Below are 19,696 nucleotides of genomic sequence, written 5' to 3' on the forward strand. Positions count from 1 at the left end.
TTAAATAAAAATGTCGAAATTTTTCGCAGTTACTTGGCTATTGTAATAATTTTTCACTTAGAAACAAAGCCAAAAAAAAATAAAATGTAAATTTCAACCAAAAATCAAATTCTGATTTTTATACTGATCTACCCAGATTCACTTCCTATAATTATTTACGAAATCAGCGGAAAGAAACACCAATTAGATTTTGAATTAAACGCAGTTTTACATTTCAACTTTCAAAATCATTTTTATTTATGATCTGCTAGTTGTGCTGTTGTAAATTTAGGTGATAATGGAAACTGTCAATTTTATGACAAAAAGGTTTAAAACGGTCGGTTATACCTTTTGTTGGGAAATTATACCATTGTGCCATAAATCACGCGTCTGGTTTGCGTTTAGATAAAAAAGCGAATTATTTAGCTAACCAAGTCAAAATTTGTAATGTGCCACCAGGGTTTGATGCGCTATCAGATACAGATTCATTTAATGTAAAAACTTTATAGGTAAATTAACAGTTAATTTCAGAAAACTAATAAGATTCATTTAGTGTAAAAACTTTATAGGTAAATTAACAGTTAATTTCAGAAAACTAATAAAACTGTTACGGCCTTATTTATTAACAAATTTTGTTTTTAAATTCGCAAGTATACCTTATCAATAATTAGTTAGGTATATAAAATTTCGACAATTTTATTTAATTAGAAGTCGCGATTTCTTGCGTGCGCGTATACGATGCCCCACCCGGTATAATGGCAATTTTTACACTACTAAAATGCTAGACCAATCAAATCAAAGTACACAACATTGCCGGTTGATTTTCTGGGTAGAATCCAGTGTTGGTAGTTAATTGGCTTTGGCAAAGACTATAGTTGCAAAATTTTCCTCCGAAATGTGCTTCGTTAATACCACTATAGGCCGTGCCAAACCCAAATAACCACCACCTGTTGAATTAAGTTGGTGAAAACAAAATTACACTGTGTATAATGGCAATTTTGATATTACTAAAATACTAAACCAATCAAATCTACGTACACAACGTTGCCGGTTGATTTTCTGGGTAGAATGCAGTGTTGGTGGTTATTTGGTTTTGGCAAAGACTTTGGTGCAAGTTATGTGGAAAATATTCATATATGATTTTATGGTCCCTTTGTGCGTTTATTTGGTTCGAAAATATGAAAAAAATGCTGTTGCAAATGACAAGTGATTTTTTGCAACTTGAGTCAACTTTATTTGTGGTTGGTAGTTAAAATTTCTCGTTTCATTAACATTTTAATTGTTTACATTTTCTTTCTTCTTTCTCCTTTAATTTATCTTGACACAAAATTGCTTATAATGTTCCAAGACTAAAATAACTGCGACTACATTATTGTAATGCAATCACGTTCGAGTCTACATTCTTAACTTAAATGTGGACTTCTGCATTCCTAGGCCATCGTTAAAATTTTCCGCAAGTGCAATTATGAATTTAAAAATTTACGAGCACGAAATCACTGAATTATTAGATTATAGAAATGGCACAAATAGTTCGTCAAATAACTTAAATACTTTTTACGTTATAACTATAGTTTCTCGACAAGAAAAACATTCATTTGGACGCTTTATTTATTGACCACACCGCTACATATTCCTGTTTTACGAATACCAGAGGCGTACTCACATCTCTTACACTTGCTTTTTAGGCTAAATGATTAAATAAAAAATATTACACAATTTACAGTCTTAAAATTATATGCAATACTAACTAATTCCTGAGATTGTATTAGTAACTTTCTACAAAAATAAATAAAAACAAACTTCAAGAACAGCATTTATTTCCCATTTTACAACTGTTTGTTAAATTAATATATACAAAAGTCATATAAACAAAATAAGCTGCAAATCAATTACAAGAACCGTTGTTAAAGCCTGAAGGTCTTCAAAAAGTATTTCACAGCAATTAATTACATGACTAGCACCCAAAAATACCGACGAATTTACCGAAATAAATAAAAACTTTACAATGCATTCAATACATATATATAAATGTATAAAAAAAACCCTATGAAAAATACCTGAGAAATAAACCGTTCCTTTTATGTGTTTTTCGAATTTTTTTGTAGTTTTTTCTCAATTTATTAAAGTTCTTTTCCTCTGTTTGCAACCGGGAAAAGACAAGTTGCAATCATTTTTTTGGGCACAACGTCCGCCGATCATTTGCTGGTTTGTAACGGCGGACGTTGTATTTTTTTGTGGCATTTTTTGTTATTTGTTATGAGGGAAAAATTATCTGCAGCAAGACATAAGGTCTTAAGACATTTCAAAAACGTATCGAATGACTCAATTAAACAATAATTATAGTTTGTCGCCGCTTTCAATCGGGTTGTTGTTTCATGTAAACACTTCACAAATTATCGATTTTTTTTCGTGTTTTCTTTTATATAAACATCAATTGAGAAATATATAAAAAGTATCAAAAATGTAGACGCGTCCAACCGTCTTGAAAGCGTCGGCGCCAAACCTGGAAAGACGCAGTTCTGAAGGAATTAAAACTTGATGTACACACAAATTAAATCGTAATGAAATGCCTTTTGTCTGCTTAAAAACTCACGCGCTAATAAGTTGTTAACATAGTATGGTTATAGTAAGAGTGGTGGACTTGAGCGCGACAACGCTAAGCCGTGCTTTCGGTGGTCGTGTTTTGCACTGGCTGACTCTCCTGAAAAAGAAACAAAATAAATCATCATCAACACGACTGCATTCATCGACGAACAACACACAAAGCATCCCAGCTCCACCCTTCGACGCGAACACTTCAAATTGTGCTCGATTCTTTTAAGCCTGAGTCAAAATCAATTACAAGCACATTAAACAATACGGTTAATGCTCATCTAAATGTTACGATGCAGGCGACAACACTTAGTATGGAGTTAGTCTACGCTACCAGAAGTCCTACTTACTTCAGTCTTTACCGGTCCGGCTACTTCTGAAGGCTGCAAAGAGAGAGAAAGATTGTAGGAAAGAGTGCACAGGAATTAACTAAATACGAGCAGAAGATAACAGTCGTAACAGCTACACATCAACTAGCGCAATAAACTAAAGGGGCGACTAAGTTCAACTATTATATCAAGTTTCTTACAGTCAATTTTTATCTTTCGTGCCTAACGAGAATTCAAATTTCTTTATCGCAACTTTTACATGTTTATTAAATTTATTAGATCGTTTTAAAAAAGTCCCCATTTTCCTACATAAAAATAGTATGAAAATATTGAACATAGTTCACGACGTTATTTTCAACCCACAGTTCTGATTCGTAAATATGAGATTCAATTTAAAAGTTGTACGACTTATTAGGAATAGTTTATAAAAAAATTTCATGACATGGAGCAACCAGTATTCTTCTATTCTTAAATATCAAATTAGTTCAAAAAGTAAATTGAACCCACGTTTTTATTTAGTACAAAACATTGTCATTCCGCCCTAAGCATACTTTGTTTCGTCCGGTATGTCTGTACAACCCCATATCCGGAAAATTGATGAATTTATAACAATTTGGAAAAAAATCGTCATCCAAACTACACTGCACCAAAAAATTGTCGCAATTCATCGAATTTCGAAAATATTGTTTGTTTCATGATAAGAAAAGATATCTACACAAACGTAAACGCCCTATAGTCCAATTTTTACCCTTTTGAGGTGACGTCACGATTTCCTTCCTCGCTTTCTCTTTATTGAAACGACAGAAACAGAAAAAAAAACAAAAAAAAGGCACGTTTATTTATTGATGGTTACTTTGAGGTTATTTTATGCTCCTGTCAATTTGACAATTTTTAATTTCTTTCACTTATTACACTGATTACAAACATAACCTTTCGAAGCAATTGTCAACAAATTTGACACCTTTATAGTTATTTATGATCAATTCAAATTTGTTCCTGATCCTAGCTCAAACATACGTAGTTACTAGATAATGACGTCATCGTAAAAGGGTAAAAATTGGACTATAACATAATACTGACATAATATTAACACAAACGCTGTTCAAAAATCAAAAAACCATTGTGGTGCAAGTGACTTATCTGTCGCTGTGATATGTAATAGGAAATGTCATGAAAAATGTGCACCACAATGGTTTTTTGATTTTTGAACAGCGTTTAATAATATAATATAATCAGTTTTAATCACATTTTAAAATTGTTGAATTTTTGTAAAATTTTCCTTGGATGCTAAAATATTTGTCAAAAATGACATACTTTGCGACTTGATAACGATGCATAAATGTCACGTTTTTTTGACGGTTGTAGAAAAAAATGTTTTTCTATTCAGAATAACGTACAGTTGCGGTCGTTGAAAACTCAGACAGGAAAGATTCAAATACTCTGTATAAATTCCGAAATTTTGAGAAACGTCACTTTCAATCCCATTTACAAAGCCGAAAGTTTGGCGTTGTCAAAGTGTCTGAGTTTTCAACGGCCGCAACTGTACAAACCTCAACAAGCAATATTTAACTAAAATTAATTAACGAAAATTACGTTTTAAGCGACTTCTTGAGTATGATCTGGTGTATCGTTTCAGGAAAATGTCAAAAAAAAAAATTATGTAATTAAATTTAATAAATGTCAGGAAACAAGAGCGATGTTGATTTTTAAATTTAAATGTTTCGGTATTGCCAACACAAAAAAAGTCCCTAATGCCAATTATTAAAACAAGTGCTTTAACTATTATTTAACAAATATCTGCAGCTTTTATTTAACAAATATCTGCAGAAGTCGACACAAAAATTTTTGTGTATCACACATCCAGAAACGGTTTTGCGAGTACTCACATTTGCAAGCCTGCAAATTTTCTCGCACTCGCAAACGTGCCGTTTCTGGACTAGTGATACAATTGATATTTTTGTATTAAGGGCGTGAAGGAGGCGATTTTGGCCCGCAGCGGAATTATAAGCACGAGGCGCGAAGGGCCAAGGGATTATAAGACGCCAAAGGGCCAAAATCGCCGTTCACGCCCGAAATGCAAACATTATTTTTTGTAAAATCATAAATCATTTAAATCCACATTAAAGCTTTGAAAAAATAAATGACATGATTTTTTCTGAAAAATCAAGAGTAATGTTGTTGGTTGCCAATGTGATGCAACAAATAAAATATCTATTAAAATTAATTGTCGTTTTTTTAGGCCTTAGGGCGCAAATAGTATATTAAAGAACGAGTTTTATAAGGGTTGATTTGGCGCACGAGTCCCAAGTGTAGAAAACGACCCGTAGGGGAGTTTTGTATGGGACGAGTGCGCCAATGCCCTTATAAAACGAGTTTTTTATGTTATTTTTTAGAATTTGCACCCTTGTTTTAATTTTTAAATAAAAAAATTAAATTATCAAATTCTAGGGAATTTTGTATTAATTGGTAATTCCAGGTAACGGATGCAACTACATCTGCAACATATGTTAAAAAGTAGAGTTTTAACATTAATATTGGAAGTTTTTTTGTGTAAATGACAATAATACACTGAAATATTGATAAAAATTTTCTTAGAGATCTATTAAACTACGAGTGCTTTAAGAGATAGCCATAAACGACTCCAAATCGAATACAATAATAGACCTATTAGAGACGCAGATTCTAAAAAGGCATTATTTACACCCTCAAATTACTGTATAAATTACTTCATTTTGATACGATTTTACAAAAATAACTACTTCGTTAGTTAATAGCGTTGTGTGGTGTTTCGATGTTCGTGCAAAGTGCACTCGACTGTCAACAATCTATCAGTGGATATATACCACATGTCTCTATTATTATTGCCGATACCAGAATTAAGCCAAAATTTTATCTTTAGCACCCGAAAAAAAAAGAGAATCCTTGTTGGTAGCGTCGACTACCACACTTTTACTGAATAAACAACATATTGGTTCTTTTGGGTTGAAATCATGGCAGACATTAAAAGACCTACATTCAAGTTTTAGTTTTTTCTCAAAAATGGTACAATTTCCCGATTTAAAAAAAATCTCACTAAATTTATCAACTAGTCAGTCATGCTTATCACGCCTACACCCAACATACTTCAAAGTGCTCCACCAAGTAAACATGACCTCGGATAATCCAACATTTAACAAAACAAAATTTTTTTTGACATCTACAAATAAGTCTACCTTGCTGTAGTTGTTTCCGGACTCGGACTGGGAGTTTCCGCCACGCGGACGTGGTGGTCCGCGTCTACGATAGCGGGAACGTTGTTGTCCACGGGGTCCATCCTGACCAACCTGTTCTCCAGCCTGGCCCTGGCTGTCTTGAGAATGTGGTCGTCTTCCGCCGCCCCTTCCGCCACGGAAGTTCCTGCGGAAGAATCTCCTCGGTGGCCCGCGCCCTCTTGACGCATCTCCGTTTTGATCCTGATCGCCTGGCGGCGGTCCACGGTACGGTCCTCTGTAGTAGCTGCCGACGTAGCCGCCGCGCCCGCGCCTCGGCCTACTATTCTCCCAAAACTTGTCAGTCGAAACACGAACTGTCACAACGTCGACTCTGCTTACCTGTAACGGCGCGGTGGTCCGTTGCCGCCGCCGCCTCCTTCGCCTCCCGACGCGGTGCCGTCTTTACCACCTTCGCCCTCGCTCTGGCTCTCACGTGGGGGTCCACGTCGAGGCCCTCTGGGTCCGCCGCGTCCTCCGCGCGTGTAATACCACTGACGGTAGCCTCGACGACGGTCGGCCGCGTAGGGCGAACCGCGGACTGGTTCGCCGTTCGGACCGGTCACATTCGCCGCTTCGTTACCCTTCTCGCCGACGACGACGCTGAACTCCACGATTTCACCGTCGCCAACCGAACGGACGGCTTTCTTAGGGTTGTTCTTGATGATGGCCGACTGAAACAGAAGAAAGCATTAACCACGTGTACACAAAACAACAAGAAATATCTTATTCAAGAATTTTCAAAAATTATTTAAAAAAAAGTATTGTCTAAATCAACAAATTAATTGTGGTCAAAAATCTGTACAAAAATGTAATTTAAATTATGTATCTGTTTTAATTTATCTGTTAAGTACATAGTTGGAAAAACTTTACAATCAACAACGCCAAGGAAGCAATTATTTTATTATCTGGAGCCCACGCTGCCAACTTAAATAAACCGTCTTATCTTATATCAATTTTTCATTTAAGACGACAAAATGGATGTAAACCCTTCAATCGTTTTCTTCAAGATTCACACAACAAGAAATAACAGCAATAAAAAAAAGGCGGAAAAAGTTGCGACATAAGTTACGGTGTAATAAAGAGTCGTCAAATACTCGTAAAAGTTACTGAAATTATCTCGGAACTACCAAAAACATAAATTGAACTACGTAGAAAGATAATATTGAAGTTCAGATATTACAGTTGCGTCGGTTTTTGGGTATTAAAATATTTTTTCTACAGGATAAAAAAATGAGGTTGCGTGAATAAATAATGTGCGATCAGACATAATTGAAATCAAACTACATAATTAAAAATTCATTACTGACATAATTAATTCGATCTTGATAAATTTTATACAAGGAGAAATAACATTATACTTATTATTTCAAATACATTTTGAAATTTGCCCAAGGTCATTTTAGAAGATAATCAAAACGCTCCCACCATGAAAAAATACATGTGTACTATTGCGGGCAAAAAAAGTGTACATCAACGTCATTGTCTTGACTTTTAATGTGAAATAACCCTTACCTGATTCTAACCCTACTTTGAATTGATTGACGTTGTCATAGTTGATCTCGAAAAAAAATAAAAAATCATAATATACAAAATAAGGTTTGATGCAAGAAGTAACTCAATAAAATTTGGCACACGTAACCGGTTAATCATTAGGGCCATATTTTTTATTGTAATTTTTCCCTACTAATAAGCTATGAATATACATAATTGATCGGTCGTGAATAATAGGGCAATGGGTTTTGTCGGAACTAAAGGGGTCATTCACGAAACTCAGATAATTTGCAAATCGTTAACGAAACGGCAAATACAATGCTTCAACAATATCAGTTCTCATGGTTTTGAATTTGCAATGTCTTATCGGGTCTTAGCAAGTTTCGTGAATGACCCCCTAAGTAAGATACTTGGATACCTTACAATCAGCTAGCTCGGTTCACATTTATGAATAAGAAGTTTCAAGAAGGTAAATGATACCTTTTGTTATTTTGTTACAAATTGTAGTAGTTTATTTAACGAGTTTGTGTGTAAATTGGGCCTTTTTGGCATGAGTGGGTCAGTTTAAAACGCGAGTGAAACTAGCGTTTTAAAGACCCACGAGTGCCAAAACAGGCCCAATTTACACACGAACGAGTTGAATACAACGTTTTTTTGTTCGACGAGCCCCTGAAAGGCTCCGAATCACTTAAAATCTTTAAAATTAGCTTGCCGTTTCCTTTTCACAAGTTGTGACATCTATCAAAATTCGTTCACAATTTCAAATTTTTTAATGAAAATATGTATTTCGTTTTAATTCGATATCCGCTAGATTAATTTACATAATTTGTATCTGAAAGTCCTTTCCAAACATTTAGGAAAAATTTGGTGTCATTGAAATAATGAAACCGGTTTTTCAAATAAATAGAATTTGATATTAAACTGCAAACTTTAGCTATGATTTATTATTAAATTGGGCAGTCGCTTCCACAAAAGAGGTTGACATGAGTTATTTATGGTACCCTTTATCTTTATGGACTTACGAATTCTTAAAAGTTCTCAACAGATGTTTGTTGGCTGTTTACCAACAATGAGGTATTTATTTATGACACTATGGTCATTTTTCGCTGTTAATGTTAAAATTGGAATAATTCAAAAACTAATAATTTTTTTTTGATGCGAATTTCGTAAATGTTCTTTGAATTAATTGTGAATTATCAGCGTGTACGAAAAAACTTTTTTTTTTGCTCAAAATCAATTAGGTATGTATGTATTAACATTTCATGGTTCTGAATGAAGTAATACGGGAAAATTTATTGCACACATTTGAAACCTTATATCAATGGAATCTAATCCTGACGTTTTTACTAACTTTTTAATTGCGTTTATCGTGCGGGAGGTAAAACTCGACTCAACCTGTGCAGTCAAGCTAAATAACCCAGACTTGAATTTTGTTTCTGAGCGATTGTGGAGGAGCCACATCAAATTTTTTCATTCAAAAACAAATAAGAAATCACTTACGTCATACTTCTAATAATTATTGGCTATCTAAAACTACGGCAAAAATAAATTAATATCTTTTCAATCCTTGATTTAACGCCGTTTCTCACGTTTTTCTTGACAAAAACAAATTAATTTCACACAAATTAATTACAGCTGTCTTAGTTTCATTTCAGGATCATTTCAAATCGTAAATCGACTTTTTAATTCATCTAATCTAATCTCCGTTTTTTTTTTACAACGAATGTTGTCGTTTATTTTTCAACACATTTGCAACATAAAAACTTGAACTTGCTATAAACCGTTTTTATGACAAGATTAACTCCCATAATCTACACATTTCATGTTAAATGTAATTGCGGTCATAAACTTTGCATTCCTAATAAAATTTCTTTCTACGGCAATTAAAAACTGCATTTACAAATCAACATTTACGACGAAGAAATACATTGTAACAGCTCCACAAAAACCGAATTCGTCAACTGTTGTTTTTGTTTACAAGAGAAATTTTCAAACCGCATTATCTGTAGATAATTATTACAATAATTGAACCTCATAAATAACAAATAATTGTTTTCAATGAACAGAACAAGATCGTCTGATAGCTCTTATCACGTTAAGAAAACAGACGCCAGGAACGACGTGTTGATCGTGCTGTTCCCCAAAATTCAATTGGATCCGAACATTCGACGATTTGGAACACTTTATTGAAATTCGGAGGTACAGTTCTGTAGCACACCAATGACTCAATCATCTCTTTGGAAAACAGAGATGGATCTATGGAGCGTGCATTGTTCAACAATTAATAATTGTTGCGATTGAGCAACAATTACTCAAGCGACGTGCATACAAAATATTTGACCTTCTGATTTGAATAGAACGTAAAAAAATTTCGATGATAGCTTGTACACAAAATCGCAAAAATATTTGTTCGGCGATAAAAAAGGCGATTATCGATATTTGCAAAGCTGTTAAATTGCAGTTTTTGCTACCGATAAGACTGAAAATCAATCTACGACTTACTTGGTGCACGAACACATCCTCCTTGGTGTCATTTCGATTGATGAAGCCATAACCGCTCTTAACATTGAACCATTTCACAGTTCCAGTGACTTTACTGGCTGCAACAAGAAAAATGTCAGTTTCAATGTTTTTTCAGGTTTTTTGTTTCCGCAACGTCAACTTAACACGCGCTTTTTCTCAAAAAAAATTTAAACTTTTTTTCACAAAAGTGGATGCCGTGTTACCCACGCTGTAGACCTATTTAAAGGATTTTTCGTTTCGAAAGCAGGAAATCGTGAGAATCCGCTAAAAATAAAGCGTGACGTGGGGCGCGCGACAAAAACGCTACGAAGCCGGGTCGTTCCCACGTGATTGCTACATTTATAAATAAAATGATCGGAACGGTTGATATTCCGCGATCGCGGCCCCATCCTCGTTCTTTGCGTTCCACTCGGAGGATTTTACCGCGTCCTCTCACAATGGCGGCCCCGTCGCGCCAACCGCTTTTGCTCCAAAGGAGGCCCTGTCGCGAACAAAAGCCGACGCGACGGACTGCGTTCCCGTCAAAAACCCTCGAAATACGACATATTCGCCAGGAAATGCCCTTTGCCGGCGTACTTCTTCCCGAATCCTGCCATGTGCTCGGCCAAGGGAAGATGGACGCCGGCCCACACGCAAATCGCAAACACAATTACTCACCGATCACTTCCTTCTGTTTGTTGGCTTTCGGCGGTTCCGCTGCCTGTTGTTGTTGCTGTGGTTCAGCTTCAGCCATGATGGTAAAAGGGCCGGTTGGCTGATGTTAAACTCCTCTTTCCACGATGTTCTTCCTTCCTCCTTCCTGCCTTTCACAGTTGTTGAAGATCTTGCCGATGTTCAATTTTTTTCAACATTAAATAAACTCGGTGTTGCAATTTAAGACACGCCTCGAACGTCTCTCTCCGTCAGACACATTGAACCCATAAACAACGTACGTCTACACTCGACTAAAAACGCACCAATCGAGGCGCTTGCGCACAGCGGTTTTTATTGGTTAGTAATCAAACTATTGTTTTTTCATTATTAATAACACCACTAGAGGGCCGTAACTATGTACATCGTAAAAGCAGTGGCGTAACAACGAGAGGGGCCAAAAAAACACAACTAACACAAACAATTTATTACTTTAATATTAATTTTAATAATAACTTCAATATTAATAAAAATATTATTTAAGACTCTTAACTGCACTCTCCAGAAACTTCGACATTACAGGATACACTGGATCGTAATTGACTGAATTTTTTTGTCTCACTAGATTTTCATATTTTTGCAGTGCCCCAGCGATTAGATCCAACCTGTCCGATTCTGAAGGGTGCTCGTCCAACCACACCGACAACTTCGGAAGAGACCAAGCCGTGTTCTGATGAGGACTGGCCAAATCACTTCCAGCATATGAAAAAAGTAACAACAAAATTGTACTGTGGGGCACTGAGCTCTCCGATGCTTGACTGGCGACTATTTCTTCCGGTGTTAGAGTTACCAGAGATGCCATAGACCTCAACAGACGATACGGACGTCCCAGGTCGCTCAAGTGGGGACAAATTACTTTGAGGGAATGTTCTAGGTGGAGATAGTCGGAATGCAAGCGAATTCTGCCCCCTTGTGACAAAGGACGCAACAGCGAAGAATGTCGGACCAGGAGTTCGATGCACCGGACGGCAATCTCGCTACACCTACGGAAAAATATATCACAAGTGAATCTCCTACTTGTAACGACTCACTTAGCCAACAGAACTTCTTTATTATTGAAATTCGACAAGTAGGTGTGGTAGACTCGCGTGATGAATTGCGTCAATTCCCGCATGTAGGGGCTACAAGGAACCGTGTTTTTGTTTGGCGGGATTTGGAGCTTCGCCCAGTCCGTTTCAAGGTGAATGGTGACTATTATCGTCTCGACTGTGGAGTTTATCGACACTGAAAAATGCCACGTGGAGTTCAAATTCTGGCTAAACTGATTCGCTTACCAACGATGGGCTGAATTATTGCTCCCACCAGGTTGACAAGAACTTGGAGGCTGTCGTTAATAATGTTGGCGCCCGACTGTGGCAGACTGTCCTTCATGTTTGACAACATCCTCTGGATTTGTACTTGGAAGTAATACAAAGAATTCGCATATTGGACGTTTCTCTGTTGACCTGAGTTAGCATTTCCGCCTAAAAATGTAAAGGAGTATTATTGTATCTTCGCGTTTATTAATACAATACCAATGACTTGAGCCGCTTCAGGTCCGGTTTCTATTTGTTGTTCTGTTTTAAGCGCGTACATTTTCACAGATTTAGAGACGTTCTTGCATATTTTTTCGCTCAAGTTCTCTTCAACTAGAGCAACACTGAGTTCACTACAAATTAAAAAATATACGAATTAATCTTCAATAAAACCTTTTGTTCTTGTTTTTATCCTAAATATTACTTTAATTGACACCATCCAACTTACTGATTTTACATTTATTTTATTCCCAACAGATTACCTTGTAATTGTCCTAATTAGGGAATCGATTTGGTCGTGAGAAGGAATTTCGACTTCACCACTAAACATCGACTGAGCTGGATCGAGCAATCGCGTTAGCGAGCTGGACAAGTAAGAATTCTCGCATTTCTCGAGCACTTGCCGACTGCAACAACTTCCCAAGTAGTACAAAGCCGAAACCAAAACTGAGAAACTTACTCAAAAACAAACTGACCGCATTTTAATTTCTCAAACATTTCATAAAAACATTTTAACAATTTTGGATAATCTTCCTCTAGCATTTGTTGAACCGCTGAAGCACAGTTTTTGATCTCGCTCTGTATCAGCTGGCCCAACTTTGTCCAAAATTTAGACGCTATGTCGCTGTCGATGTTTTGGACGGTTAAGTTATTCACCGTGGTTTGCAAAAATTTCATCTAAAATTACAAATGAGAATATTTTCTTTCAAGTTTATGCATGTGAGGTACTTGTTTGCAGTTTTGATAAATTTCTTCAGCAAACGCTTTTTCGATTTCAATCCACATTTTATTTCTAAAACCTTGCGAAGACGTTAGCGTTATCCGGCCAGGTCCTTTGCTCACTTTGGCTCCACTTGACACGTTGCTCGAGTCAAAGGCGGTTTTCAGGCATTCACGACACTCACTCAGACTATTTTCAATTGTATTTTGTAATGTGGCATTTATGGTGCCCAGATTGATGAAAATCTGCGAAAATATCATCGTCACATTTTTTAATAGAAATAAATGAGACTTGTGTAAAAAAAATGAAGACAAATTAATGATATCTATTGCTAAAAATTGATGTAAATATAAAAAGTACAATTTTATCAGAAATGATTGAAGGAATAAAAAATATAGTTTCATCTTCTTTTTCCACAATAATTCTTCAGAGTTTAAATTAAATGAAAACTCATTATAAATAAAATATCTAACTGCTATACCTGCAATGCTGTAGTTGTTTGGGCAACATTTTCATTAACAATCCCTTGATTCAGTGACCCAGTGGCTAATTTCACCACTTTCTGTTGCTGGGCCCTTATATTCCTCAATTCTGAAGTCACTGCATCAATGTCTTTCAAATCAGAATCAGAAGCAAGTTGTTCTAAAAAAATTCCATCAAAAACTAATCTTCACAGTTAAATTATTTGATTACCCAATTCATGTAAAATGGTTGCTTTCTGAACAGGGTCATTAGTATTTGCTAGTCTTTTACTTAACTGCTGGATGCGATTAACTTGTCTTAAAATATGACTAGCTAGGTGTAAACGCCCCAAAACTTTGGTGTGAGTCTCCAATGCATTATAAGGGCCTGTTATCTGTCAAAAAAGTATTAATCAGTGTATAAGGTACAGTTTAGCATAAATACTTGGTTTCTGAGCCTTTCAGCATTAGCAAACAAGTTCTGGACATGTCCATTCATAATATTTAAAACATTCTCCAATTTAGTTGCATGGTTGCCTTGTCTTAACAGATCATCATGTTTCTCTAAAACTTGTTTCTGCAACTCACGACTGATCAATTCTATTCCTTCGCCGAGTTTTTTCACTTGCTCGGTAATCGTCAATGCTTGCGGCAAGGGGTTTCTCGAACCAGATTTCAAAAAACACTTGTAAAATTCTGCAGGAATTGAAATAACTTATGACATTCAAAATTAGGAAATATAATTACCGTCATTTTCAATCTGTTCGATTAAATCAGGTTCCAAATTATTACTGTCCATTATTTATTATATTGCAAAGGTGTAATAAACATTTAAAACGTCAAAGTGCCACCGAGCGATGTGTACGGATGAACTAAATTGAAATGAACCTACTTCCAACACCTGGTCCTGGTAGTTTGTGTGTCCCAAAATTGTAGTTCATCATATAAAAACACAAATTTTATCTTTGAAATGTTCATAATTTCGCTGTAAAGTGTTGTAATGGTAATTATTCATCGTCATATGATCCAATTATAAATGTATTTATTTACATTTAATTTTAGAATTAACCAATTTAATTGTTTAATTTGTTGACCAATAATTTTTTTGGTGTTACTTTGACCTGTTTTCAGGCTATGAAAATAGTCGTGGGCATATTTCGATTCCCTACATGGGGTAAATTTTATACGTCGCATAATTTACTGGAATCGTTTGAGCCCTTTTCGTCAAAGTCGAGATTATATGCAGCCCAAGTTAAAAAACCTGAGAACCAAGCTCCCGTGTATAAAGGGACTGACCACGAGTATAAAACGACAAAGAAGGCATCAGTACAAACACTCGAACACCTATTAAACATTAAAACTTTGAACGCAATTGCAATTGTATCAACAAATAAAGTCTTTCAAAAAACTTCCAGTGCCACCTTTAAAGCCAATTATGCATTGTATGTACAAAAGTCTATCAGTCACGACACAATAGTTAAATATCCTGAAATACTGACGGTAACAGATTCAGAAAAGAAATTACAAGAGCTGCAAAAGCTTCCTTATGATATCAACACTGTGGCAGTTCTGCTTATGATCCCTTTACATATTTTGATAAAATTTGTAACGAGTGAATTAGAAGGAGGTAAAGCGCGAAGCAAAATAAGTGTGATGTCTTCACTGTTGCAAGTAATGTTTTATTTTGTACCTTTTAATGTTATTAATGGGCGATTGTAGATAGATGATGAAAAGTCTTGTAAATGCATTGCTGAGAAAACCTTCCTGTGCTCATTTTCGGTTGATAAAATGGAAAAAAATATAAAAACACTGACCGAGTTTGGGGTAAACCCACAAGATATTTGCAACGACTTATGGGTTTTAAAATACAGCGAGGAAACGATAAAAAATCGTTTAAGCATAGCCCGGGAACACAATATTGATACTGTGAAGACGTGGATGGTAAGGGCGCAAGAGGAACACTTCCAAAAGTAAGTTTAAATTGAGCGTTACCACGGTGTATTCTTGAACACTTAATAAAAATTCTTCTAGTTACATCCAGCGGCGTTCTGACAACAAGTCCATTCTGGGCAACGGCTCGTTAGCGGAATATCTCGCGGAAAGACTGGAGTGTAGTGTCGAAATCGCAAATTACATAATTCTCAAGCAACCAGCATTACAAAACAAGAGTCTTAAGAAATTGAAATTGTTGATTGATTTTTTGTATGCTGAAGGCTTTAAATCTGTTCATATTTGGCGGGTTCCCAAGATTTTGGTCCACAGTGTAGAAACCACGAGGAAGCGACTTCAACAATTAGAACAGAAGGGTATAAAAATTGACAGTCTGTCCATACTGACAAAGAGTCAAAATCAGTTCACGCAATGCTATGAAGCCTTAATTAAAAGTAAGACTAAATTAAAAAGTAAAACCTAACCAACTAGTTTTATTGAGTCTCTTTAGCTTTTATTTTATTTGTTTGGGTATTAAAGTATGCAAACAGTATGACTGCAGATAAACGCGTTTGGAGTTCTTGCTGGTTTAAATCGTGAGCCCATTCAATTCGACCCCAGTGACCTGTTTGATATTCTTCTTCTAACCTTGACAATAAGACAGCTTCTTCAGGTGTGACAAAGCGTTCGATGCACGCTAAAGTTAGTATTACAGATTTAAGAGTGTCTACACCATACACAAAACCTAAAATACCAATTTCAAAAAAAAAAAACATGTCTACACTTATTATTTACCACTTATGGTTGCAAAATTGTAGGACAGTAGGTGTTTACCTAAAGTTGCCTTGTCTTGTTGGCTAACAGGAGGTAGATCCATTTGTCTAGATTTAACTAAGCTTACATTGAAGCGTTTATTGAACCAGGCTATAACAGGATCCCATTCTTTTTCTTGCAATGTCAGCAAGTCTTCTTGCTCCTATTTTCATAAATATTACAAAACTTAAACCAATTACTCAATGAATTACTTACATTAGCTTGGAAAAGAACAGTGTCAGTATCTAAGTAATTTATTATATAATTTACCATATCATATTTTGTTAAATTATTGGGATTATCGATTACTGTATTACATAAAGTAGTCTAGAAAGAATGAAATGATCACTTAAAGAACCAAGTGACTCTTAAACTACACCTACTAAGTGCATTTTACTCCGTGTGATGTTTCCTTTTTGCGAGTTCCATTCTGTAGCAACTGCTAGGGCCAAAGGTTCACTCTCTACAATGAACGGATTTCCTTTTGGAGTTTTTAATTTTCTTTGATCCAACGTGACTTCGAATTTTCCTTCACCACGTAAAATTCCCGTGTTCTTATAAAACCGCTTTCGACTAGCTGCAACCATAGGCAGGTTACATAAATGGTGTTGATTTTTTAAATAGGTTTGCTTACCGTAACATCGTACGAAGTTGCTCACATTTGTTAAAACTGCATGTTTATGTAATGAATGCATTGAATTTGTGAAAAAATAATTCAAAAATATTTTTGACATTGTAGGTTACCTTAAACGTAACCTCAAAATTTAATTTAGTAACATTAGAAGTGCTGCCAACCACAATTACAACTCTTCAGATTTCAAATATTTCCGTAAAATGCAAATTTTCTCCAGATTCAACGTTTATCAATTTGAGGTAATAAGAAATGATTCAATTTCTGTTATACAAAACATTTCTTTGAACTAGGAAAAAGACTCGAAAAAACAACATTGAAAGATTGAAATTTGGCGAAAAACACATTTTCCAGTTAAATAAAATAATATCGAGAAATGTTAAGTCTTCAACGTTGACTGTAATTATTTTGATTTTATAAACATTCAATTTATCATGGTGTGGAGATCATTTTGAATTTAAATAAACATTACCCGAAATAAAAGAAATCCCTTAATCTTTTTTTACAAGAAAGCCGATTCAAAAACGTTATTCTATTTATCAATTCACGCCAAAATGTCCAAACATTAACACGCTAATGAATTGCTTTGGTAAATATTTTTGGCTATTAATACAGTAGTTTAAAGTTTGATTTCAACAAAGCTTAATTTGTGCTAATAAAAAAATTTTTGAAATGACATGTTGATTATGATTTGATACAAACTTCTATCCTCTATTGACCAGAACACTTTGTTTTTTTTAAGGTTTCGACCTGTTTTTAAAGCATATTAAAAACCCTCTGTCTCATGAGGCTGTTCAGCACAACAGTTAAAATGTTAAGAATTCTGTTCTGTTTTTTAAGGTAGAAGGCATGCTATACAAACTCATGTAGATAACGATTTTAAAAGAAAATTACTAGTAAGGCCCCTTCAGAACACTTTGTTTTTTAAGCATTTTGACTTTGTTTTCAAAGGTATGTTTAAAAAAGCAAAACTATATTGTAGAGTGGGTAGTTTTAAGTAACGACGACCCTTCTTGTAAGGGCCTGTTAGAGGCGGACGCCAGTTGTAGGTTCGACTCGAATTCTTTTTCCTTTTTCTTTGTCAAGCCTCACACAGCAAAGCGCACGTCTCAGCCATCGCCATCGCTATTGCGATCAGGTTATTGATTTATCGAAGAGGATTTCTTCTCATTATCGGTTTCTTGGAGTGTGAGTGGAGTGTGATTTACTTTAATTGTATATAATCTCCATTTAGAAATTACGTAATTTGTTACAGGGGGTTGAGTGAAATGGCGACCGCCAATATACATTCAAAATATATTATAAAATGTCCCAGAAACGTGGACCCTGACCAAGTTAATACTGAAAATTTTAAGGAATTCATTCCGCCAAATATTCGAGCAACGCAAGTTAAAGGTCTGACTTTGAAAAGTTTCCTTGTCATTGGGAAATTACTTATCAATTTCTTGAAGGTTAGATCTTCAACATTTATTAATTTAAAACAAAAGGATCTAATATTCCATGTGTTTGTAGGTAATGAAGAGGATTACCAAGATAATAAAAAAAGACATGAACTTAGAAAGCAAATCGAAAAATATAAACCCCGCAATACCATCATTTTAACAGAAAAGGCTGCTTGTGAACAAGCTGAACACTTTTGGATATTTGAATACCAAATAATGTGTGATTGTATCCTCCAACCTCCAACCGGTTTTTTAGATCCGGAGACGTAACTCAACAGTCAACAAGGATATTTTTATAAATATGTTGAGTTCATATAAGATTGTATATGGTTAATTTTCTTTAAGATTGTATATGGTTAATTTTCTTTATTAAAATTTTGTTCAATATCTCAGTTCCATATCCCCACCCCGTTTATCAGCAAACCAACCGGCAAGGCTGTGGTTATGTTGTAAACGTGAAGCCTGTGTTCTGATTCTGAACAATACCGGCCTGATGTAATTCTCGAATCCAAGCTTGTCGTTCCGATCTTTGTTTTTGAATACGGGCTCTCTCATCCCTTTCTGAAGGTATTTTATGGTAACTTTTATCATGGTTTCGCATAGCGTTGTTGGCACAGCCAACAACTCCATAAAACGAAGGCACTACACATGAGAACAAATTTTTAGTTAACAAGTGCACAACTCCATATCTCTGGTGTACACACACTAATTACACTTTTTGACATTACAATTTTTTCGAATATACTTTTCATTCAGCGAAGCCCGATAGAAACTTCAAAACAAAGGTTTGCAACATAACCTTGCCGGTTTGTTTATCCTAATAGCTGAGAACTGTGGTGGGGACATGGAAGTCAGCTATGGGTTGATTTCTACAGAATCATTAAATTTGAACGGTTGTGCTGAACAGACCCATATAGCACAAACTAGGACAGAATCCTTGAAATATCTACTTTTTAAACCTACGTTTAATTTTGGTTTTTAAAAGGGGAATTTGTTTGGTCGAATTCGTATTCATATGTGGTGAAATGGCCCAATAGAAAAACAGGTCAAAAAGCAAATTTTAACTTTTACCAAAGTCACTGAAAAACGGGGCCTTACTAGTAGTATATTTGGCTTAATAAAATTAAATAACAGTTTTTATAATAGCATTATCGGTATAATTATACCGATTCCTCAAGTGTCACATTCTTAACGTGTATTATGGAAAAATACTTTGGTTTGGTAGAGGAAGTTAATGACAATATTCCTCGATTTTTTTTGGGTTTAGGTTTTTCAAGATAAATTTCTTAAAAATAATTTGAAAAACATCGCTACGTTTCCAGATCCGCAG

At 35.3% G+C, this 19,696-nt stretch overlaps 4 protein-coding genes and 1 long non-coding RNA gene across 9 annotated transcripts; 2 read left to right on the plus strand and 3 right to left on the minus strand.

The window, feature by feature from the left end:
• Window positions 1-1,779: 1,779 nt before the first annotated feature.
• On the minus strand, window positions 1,780-11,009 carry yps (ypsilon schachtel). 2 transcript variants are annotated; one of them, XM_069046994.1, is made up of 6 exons: window positions 10,823-11,008; window positions 10,145-10,242; window positions 6,491-6,822; window positions 6,113-6,431; window positions 2,922-2,954; window positions 1,780-2,680 (listed from the first exon to the last, which is right to left on the minus strand). In XM_069046994.1, exons 1-6 carry the CDS (start codon window positions 10,896-10,898, stop codon window positions 2,636-2,638), a joined length of 903 nt encoding a protein of 300 aa, XP_068903095.1. In that variant the 5' UTR covers window positions 10,899-11,008; the 3' UTR covers window positions 1,780-2,635. The 2 variants fall into 2 exon arrangements, with proteins under 2 accessions (XP_068903095.1, XP_068903096.1); XM_069046995.1 differs by lacking the exon at window positions 2,922-2,954 and having other exon boundaries at window positions 10,823-11,009.
• Window positions 11,010-11,267: 258 nt separating this feature from the next.
• On the minus strand, window positions 11,268-14,434 carry fws (four way stop). The gene is made up of 11 exons (XM_069046981.1): window positions 14,299-14,434; window positions 13,997-14,247; window positions 13,784-13,946; window positions 13,572-13,732; window positions 13,099-13,335; window positions 12,830-13,047; window positions 12,633-12,776; window positions 12,370-12,503; window positions 12,130-12,318; window positions 11,887-12,079; window positions 11,268-11,838 (listed from the first exon to the last, which is right to left on the minus strand). Exons 1-11 carry the CDS (start codon window positions 14,348-14,350, stop codon window positions 11,331-11,333), a joined length of 2,250 nt encoding a protein of 749 aa, XP_068903082.1. The 5' UTR covers window positions 14,351-14,434; the 3' UTR covers window positions 11,268-11,330.
• On the plus strand, window positions 14,418-16,060 carry mTTF (mitochondrial transcription termination factor). 3 transcript variants are annotated; one of them, XM_069046990.1, is made up of 4 exons: window positions 14,418-14,554; window positions 14,683-15,222; window positions 15,271-15,521; window positions 15,583-16,060. In XM_069046990.1, exons 1-4 carry the CDS (start codon window positions 14,552-14,554, stop codon window positions 15,962-15,964), a joined length of 1,176 nt encoding a protein of 391 aa, XP_068903091.1. In that variant the 5' UTR covers window positions 14,418-14,551; the 3' UTR covers window positions 15,965-16,060. The 3 variants fall into 3 exon arrangements, with proteins under 3 accessions (XP_068903091.1, XP_068903092.1, XP_068903093.1); XM_069046991.1 differs by having other exon boundaries at window positions 14,458-14,554; window positions 14,614-15,222; XM_069046992.1 differs by lacking the exon at window positions 14,418-14,554 and having other exon boundaries at window positions 15,084-15,222; window positions 15,275-15,521.
• On the minus strand, window positions 15,947-17,126 carry l(2)k14505 (ATP synthase mitochondrial F1 complex assembly factor 2 homolog l(2)k14505). The gene is made up of 5 exons (XM_069046996.1): window positions 16,928-17,126; window positions 16,677-16,870; window positions 16,510-16,620; window positions 16,276-16,456; window positions 15,947-16,225 (listed from the first exon to the last, which is right to left on the minus strand). Exons 1-5 carry the CDS (start codon window positions 17,025-17,027, stop codon window positions 15,975-15,977), a joined length of 837 nt encoding a protein of 278 aa, XP_068903097.1. The 5' UTR covers window positions 17,028-17,126; the 3' UTR covers window positions 15,947-15,974.
• A 534-nt stretch (window positions 17,127-17,660) lies between these two features.
• On the plus strand, window positions 17,661-18,753 carry LOC138130498 (uncharacterized). 2 transcript variants are annotated; one of them, XR_011159598.1, is made up of 3 exons: window positions 17,661-18,112; window positions 18,180-18,375; window positions 18,437-18,753. It is a non-coding gene; the product is annotated as an uncharacterized lncRNA (long non-coding RNA). The 2 variants fall into 2 exon arrangements; XR_011159597.1 differs by having other exon boundaries at window positions 17,661-18,375.
• Window positions 18,754-19,696: the final 943 nt, after the last annotated feature.

The sequence above is a fragment of the Tenebrio molitor genome, chromosome 5 (assembly GCF_963966145.1).
Source record: "Tenebrio molitor chromosome 5, icTenMoli1.1, whole genome shotgun sequence".
NCBI lineage: Eukaryota > Metazoa > Arthropoda > Insecta > Coleoptera > Tenebrionidae > Tenebrio > Tenebrio molitor.

Excerpts from the sequence above, each read along its gene's own strand:
- yps (XM_069046994.1), bottom strand. The coding sequence starts at position 10,898 with ATGGCTGAAGCTGAACCACAGCAACAACAACAGGCAGCGGAACCGCCG. Across the intron at positions 6,432-6,490 it reads GGACCACCGCGCCGTTACAG|TAGGCCGAGGCGCGGGCGCG; the intron begins GTAAGCAGAGTC and ends TTGGGAGAATAG. Across the intron at positions 2,681-2,921 it reads CCGGACCGGTAAAGACTGAA|GAGAGTCAGCCAGTGCAAAA; the intron begins GTAAGTAGGACT and ends TTTCTTTTTCAG.
- fws (XM_069046981.1), bottom strand. The coding sequence starts at position 14,350 with ATGGACAGTAATAATTTGGAACCTGATTTAATCGAACAGATTGAAAAT. Across the intron at positions 14,248-14,298 it reads CGAACAGATTGAAAATGACG|AATTTTACAAGTGTTTTTTG; the intron begins GTAATTATATTT and ends CAATTCCTGCAG. Across the intron at positions 13,733-13,783 it reads AACCATTTTACATGAATTGG|AACAACTTGCTTCTGATTCT; the intron begins GTAATCAAATAA and ends GAATTTTTTTAG.
- mTTF (XM_069046990.1), top strand. Across the intron at positions 15,223-15,270 it reads TGATGTCTTCACTGTTGCAA|ATAGATGATGAAAAGTCTTG; the intron begins GTAATGTTTTAT and ends GGGCGATTGTAG. Across the intron at positions 15,522-15,582 it reads CAAGAGGAACACTTCCAAAA|TTACATCCAGCGGCGTTCTG; the intron begins GTAAGTTTAAAT and ends AAATTCTTCTAG.